Source organism: Cygnus atratus, chromosome 9 (assembly GCF_013377495.2).
Source record: "Cygnus atratus isolate AKBS03 ecotype Queensland, Australia chromosome 9, CAtr_DNAZoo_HiC_assembly, whole genome shotgun sequence".
Classification (NCBI taxonomy): domain Eukaryota; kingdom Metazoa; phylum Chordata; class Aves; order Anseriformes; family Anatidae; genus Cygnus; species Cygnus atratus.
In genome coordinates, this window is record NC_066370.1 from 5,070,253 (window position 1) to 5,076,807 (window position 6,555).

Consider the following 6,555-nt stretch of genomic DNA (forward strand, 5'->3'; position numbering starts at 1 on the left):
GTGTGATGGAGTTAGTTCCTGTGACAAAACACAAGTTTTTCTCATTCTTAGTTTTATCAAAAAAAGTAAAATTCATCCTAATTTCACCTCTAGCATTTTTATTTTTCAGTTATGCTCAGCTTTGCCATTTTTTGCCTGTGTGCTTTTCATGCCTGAGTTACAGGAAGCTTTCCCAATGCTGACTTTCATATACTCATTAGGTGGAGTTTCAGTTGACCTCGAGGCAGATACAACTCAGATAAGAAAACTCAGAACACAAAAGACAGAGGCAAAGCAGTCTGAAACAGAAACACAGTTGATATATCTGGACTTTATTAAAGCTTTTGATACAGTGCCTCAAATAATTTTCTTGAAAAATTAATTCCAATTTGCTTGGATCTAGGCACTTTCACGTGTCCTGAAAATTAACCAAAAGCTGGAGGGTTATGAAAATTGCAAAAATATTAAGTGAAAGGGTGGCACCTGGGATAATTTGACATACACCCATATTCAAGACCTCCTGAAACTTAACAATGAACTAATTAAATCAGAAGGCAAGGCTAAACTGGGAAGCACTAGCAAACAAGCAAGCAGACAAAGACCCTTAAAAATATATATTTATATGACTTCAAGAATTCACAAGTAAATGAAATGAGGTGCAGTGTAAAAAATGGACTGTTTTCATCTAGCCCTTGTATATTCCAAATTCCCTAGGGATGCTATGCAGCACCAGAAAAGCTAACACTGAAAGGGTCCCTCGGGTGACTGTGGGCAGAATGCCCCTGAGGCTGCAGACCAGTGTGGGCTTTTAAAAAGGGGGGATTTTTGACTCCATTTGCAGAAGTGAAGTTCACGAAGGTGAGCTTACTTTCAAGAAATAAGCTCACGAGGGGGAGTGGGGGTGCCGGTGCCGATCTGTTCTCTCTGGTGACCAGCGACAGGACCCCAGGAATGGTGTCAAGCTGCGGCAGGGGAAGTTCAGGCTGGACATCAGGAAGAGGCTCTTCACCGAGAGGGTGGTGGCGCACTGGAACAGGCTCCCCAGGGACGCAGTCACGGCACCGAGCCTGTCGGACTTCAAGAAGCGTTCGGGCTGTGCCCTCAGTCACACGGTCTGAATTTTGGGGTAGACCTGTGTGGAGCCAGGAGCTGCTCTCGGTGACCCTTACGGGTCCCTTCCAGCTCGGGCCGTTCCACGGCCCCAAGCACAACCACGGCCCCCCGCAGCCCCCGGCCCTTCCCTCAGCGCCGCGGCCTTGCGGCCCGGGGCGGCCCCGGCGGCGGGCAGCGCGCTCCGGCCGCCCCCCCGCGGCAGCCCGGCGGCACCGCGGCCCGGCCCGGCCCGGCCCGCCCCTCCCCGCCCCTCGCCTGCCGCCGGCCCGGCCCGGGCTCGCCGCAGCCCGCGGGCGCGGCCAGGAGGCGGCGGCTGCCGCCCGCCCGCCCGCCAGGCGCGGCTCGGCCGAGGGGCGCCCGGGGCTCCCCCGCCATTCCGCGGCGCTCCGTCCCCCTCCGGCGACATGTTATGGCCGAGCCGGCGCAGAAGAAGGGCGGCGTAGGGCGCGGCGGGCGGCAGGACGATGAGGCGGCGGCGGCCGGGGGGGCGGCGGCGGCGGCGGCCGCCCCCAGCTACGAGGACTACGAGTGCAAGATCTGCTACAACTACTTCGACCTGGAGCGGCGGGCGCCCAAGCTGCTGGAGTGCCTGCACACCTTCTGCCAGGAGTGCCTGAGCCAGCTGCACCTGCGGGCCGCCCAGCAGCCCCCGGCCGCCGCCGAGCAGGGACCGGCGGCGGGGCCGGCGGCGGGGCGGGCGGGCGGCGGCTCCCTCGCCTGCCCGCTGTGCCGCCACCGCACGGCGCTGCCCGAGCACCGCGTCCACGGCCTGCCCGTCAACACCAAGCTGGCCGCCGCCTGCCCGCCGCAGCTGCGGGCCCGCGACCCGCTGCCCCAGGACCGCCTGCCGCCGCTGCCGCCCCGCCGCCCGCCCCGCGCCCGGGAGGCGGCGGCCGCCCTGGCCCCGCCGCCCGCCGCCCCGAGCCGGGCCGGGCCGCGCTCCTCGGGCGGCGGCGGCGGGTGCGAGAGCTGCCAGAGCTGCAAGCGGGCGGCGCTGAGCGCCGGCTGCGTGTGCGTCGTCGTCTCCTTCCTCTCCATGGTGGTGCTGCTCTTCACCGGCCTCATCTTCGTCAACCAGTACGGCGCCGAGCCCGCCGCCTCGGCCTCGCCGTCGCCCGTGGGGCCCATCTGCCTGTCGGTCGCCAGCATCCTGGCCCTCTTCTCCGTCGTCGTCACCTGGCTCATCTGCTGGCTCAAGTACCGGCCCGAGGCGGCGGCCAACGCCGGCGGGGCCCCGGCCGACGGCACCCCGCGGGGCCGGGCGGCAGCCCGCAGGACCGACACGTAGCGCCCGCGGGCCGGGGGGAGCCGGGGGCGGCGGGGGGCGGCCGGGTGTGGGGCCGCAGCGGGGCCGGGGCCGGGGCCAGGGCCGTGCTCCGCCTCTGCAGCCCCTGCTGCCCGGCTCCCGCAGGACGGAGCCCCGCACGAAGCTGGCTTGCTGTTGCCCCCACCTGGAAGGTACTCGGATGCTTCGCTGCCGGTGGGAGCAGGGCAGGACCACGGCGCTAACGATGCGTTTTGTATTTTTCCTTTCACGAGGCTGCAAAGTGCGTATAGAAGCTGTGACAGAGGCGTGTTGTCTTCACGAGGCTGAGCCAAAGCACCCCTCAGTGTATCGCGTACGGTTTTGTTATAATTCTATTGGAAGGCCGCCGGGCCCTCTGTTGGTTGCTTAAAATAAGCTTTATTATTTAATTCTTTGAAATTCTCATTTAATGTGGGAGACTGAAGCGCTACGTTGCACACTTGAAACAGTTTACAGAAGATGATTTAATTAATGGAGCTCTAACGCAGAGCTGGGAGGGTCCCGTGGTAGAGAACGATATTTCACTGGCCCCTTGATTTCAGTTTTTATACAGTGAGAGAAACCCACATTAAAATACGGACTTCCAGCGTCGCTGTAAAGGTGGAATACAGTAGCATAATCCGCGTCTCGAGCACTTACCTTCTGCCAAGGTAGCTGTCATAAGACGGTGTTTTTCCCCTCTTGGAAAGTTTCTCTTCTGTATTAGGAGTTTCAGTAAAGGCCAGTAGAAAATGCTTTTGTTTTGTGCGGTTGGCACGTCAGAGATGTATGGGAAACGCAATGAGACGCTCATACTATGAAATGAAAAATATTGCCATACAACTGATTTTGTAGTATATTAAGGAGAGCACTCTATATAGGTACTATTCTATGTTGCAGGATAATTCATTTGGTGCCTGAATTTTTTTAACTTAATTAGTTGTTATAATCTATTACATGGGGAATAAGATGATGCTGCTTATTCCACGTTTCTACACAGTACTGTATTGGAATGAGGTAATTATTTTCGTGCTTAACGATTCAAGAATTTTAAAAGTGATCTTTTAGTATGTGTATTTTGCAAGCTGTCTGCATGAATTCTGACAAGTATCCTCTTAATAGACCTTTACTTGACCACTTCTATTTATCACAAGTGCAAAGGAATTTACTATGTAGACGTGTAAAGACAGCAAGTGAAGATGTGTGATGTGTTTTATGACTGCACAAGTGATGTGTACTGTGCATAGTCTTAATTATCACAAATCTGTGGACCCCTCTCCCCCCCCACCAAAAAAAAAGAAAAAAAAAAAAAACACCACTACCACAAACCCAAGTGGTATTTATACAGCCTTTGCTATGACGGACATAGTTTGTGGAAATAGTATATGATTTTTGTGTCACGTTTATTTACCAGATCCACACCAGCCTTTTAAAGTTATATTTAATAATATAAAGGCCCTGAGGAGATAAATCACTGGGATCGATTCTGGCTCTGACCGTGGGTTGTGTATTTAGACCAGTGTTTTCAAACTTGGAGTTGTTTGATGGCCATGTAAAAGGTATGCCTCCTAAAATCAGGCCTGACTATTAGCCCCTGTTGACTTCAGCAGTAGTTGTGGATGTTCGGCACCAAAGAAAACCACAAGACTTTTATTGAAGCATCTAAATGAGAATTTAGATGGTTGACTTCAGGTACAAACATTTGAAAATTTTGGCCTTAACCTCTCTCTTTTCAGTTAATGCATCTGTAAAGTTTGATAATAGCGTTGACCTACCTCACAGGCAAGATGTGAGGCTTTATTTATTAAAGTTTTTAAGCAATTGGAGATCCTTGAAGAGGAGGTGCTATAGAAGTGAAAGTATTATTATAAATGATACTGTAGTAAGAATAAATATATGTAAATTAATGGACATAAACAGCAGCAATGTTTTCTAAGAAAAATAAATATATCAAATATGTACGTGTGTACATCATATGCACCAATTTACGATTTACCTGCTTGTGCTTCTACTGCAAACGCAGCGTGTGTTCCGGCCTTTGTATGCAGTCAGGTAAGCTCCATTAAGTCGCAGTTTAGGCTGGCCCACCCAGCGGGCACTGCTCTAACTCCATCTCCTGTAAACATGCCGCAGCTGCCTTGGAGGGATCGGGGAGCTCAGGTGGAGCTCGTTCCTGCTCTGATTTACTCCTGGGGGCTCTCTGGGTGCTGTGGATGTGCTGCCAGCGGTGTCTGAACGAGCTCACGCTGACCTGGCCGAGTTTACAGGAGCTGCAGTCACAACAAGAGCTGTTACGTAGCTGGGCCCTTAAATACTGATTACAGGAAGAAATTGATACTCCATCTTTCTCTTTTCTTTCCATATCATGGTTCTATTTTTGCCTTTTTCTCTGTAAACAGTATTTGCCATTTTGTCTAAACCAATGGTTTCAACTGGGATCTGTGGACTACTTCTAAAGGATCTGCAAAAGGTAAGTAAGAAAAGCAAATCAATCACCAGAACCTTAAATTTGTTATGCGAGGGTCAACTTTAAATTGTTTAGAGGTTTGCACGTTACAAGAAGTTGAAGATCACAGGCCTAAGCAGGATTTTCAGGCTTATTTACAATTGAACAGTCATATTACATATCAGGTTCCTACCTATACATTTCAAAATATTTCAGAGCCAAATTAAAATGGACAGTCTGACCACATGCCAAATCCTTCTCTGTACTTACGCAAATTTTGGGAAACTCCACTGGTTTCAGGAGCGTTTGTCTGGATCCACATCACAGTACTAGTCAGAAAAAAAATCATGCATTGTATACATCTCTAGAATCCCAGTATTATATTTGTATTTTGGGTTCCTCCAAGTGTACAGATCACTTGTCCAAAGCCAAACTTTGCTCAAGTTTCAGTTTAAAAAAAAAAAAAAAAAAAAGTAAAATACAGAAAAGAGAAAAACCGTGTCACTGGTGGTGTTTTGTTATTGTAATTATTTTAGTCAGAACACTTGTCTTTTCTGGTTGTTCATAAAATATGTGGAGATATGCAGCTGGAGGGGTATACATCAGTTACGCTATCCACACATCTAGCAGAAAAACAGCGCTCTGGGGCACGTGGGGGGAAAGCAGAGAAGGCAGGGTGTGCCACAGCACCGTGGGGGAAAGCCATGGGAAATGCAAGCTGGTTTGTTTTGTATTTTCTTATACTCTTTTTTTGCTATGCAACTCTGAGTTGCACAGCCTGTGGCAGGGGCTGCTGCAGCCAGTACATGGGAGCACCAGGAAAGTAAATGAAGACCTGAAGTTTTCCCAGGAATTGTTTGACCTCTGCGAGAGCACGGGCTACATGAATTTTGAGAGATTACTGCAGTTTCCAGTCGTGCCAATAGATCTTAAATTTTGTGTCGTGGTAGCCCTCTGTTCCTGCACCGGATTGGAAGCACGCTGGACTGCAGAGTGGGAGGTCAGATTAAATGGTACGCCGACGATGATTTGGAGTGGGCTGCTGGGCAGCAGTGGTGCCAGTCCAAGGGGGCAGAGCAGAGCAGGTACAAGGGCAGAGTTTAACTCACCGACACTGCACCTGGGTGGCTGAAATACGGTCTTCAGCAGTTCAGTCCTGGGAAATGCTCCTCTCCATCGTACCTGGGATTTCTCAGCTGAGGAGTGCTCACAGGCTCACTGCAGCTGGGGATAAGGCTCAGTACGTGATACAGCCCTAGGGGCAGAGTGGAGCTTCTGCCCCTTCAGATGTAAGGGGACGTCCTAGCACGGTCACCACCGCATTACAACTTCTTTCAATTTTCAATTCAATTTTTTAAGGCACCATTATGTTCTTAACACACGTTGTGCACCATCGGTGCTATAGCAAAGGGCTTTTTATTTCTGCTCTCTCATTTTAAGGTGTCTCTGATAAACACTGTGACTGCAGGGAAGAAATTATATTCCTTTCGGCATCGCTTAGCCCACAGGTAGCAAGTAATCATACGATGTTAATTTACCTAACAGCAGATATCATCTCATGAAAGTCACGTTTGACAGAAAAACACTTGAGTGTTTTGTAAATGCATGGAAGGAATAAAAACCTTGATTATCTAGTTGGATTGGTTAAAAGGCCTGTGTAGAGAGGCACTTTTGTATTCCTTTATCATACAAATAGGGACAGAGCAGTTACTCTCCTGTACGGTTATTAGAA

General features: G+C 50.6%; 1 protein-coding gene across 1 annotated transcript; it reads left to right on the forward strand.

The window, feature by feature from the left end:
- The first annotated feature begins 1,501 nt into the window (after positions 1-1,501).
- LOC126913411 (RING finger protein 223) lies at positions 1,502-2,380 on the forward strand. The gene has a single exon (XM_050712595.1). It carries the CDS (start codon positions 1,502-1,504, stop codon positions 2,378-2,380), a length of 879 nt encoding a protein of 292 aa, XP_050568552.1.
- The last annotated feature ends 4,175 nt before the right edge of the window (positions 2,381-6,555 follow it).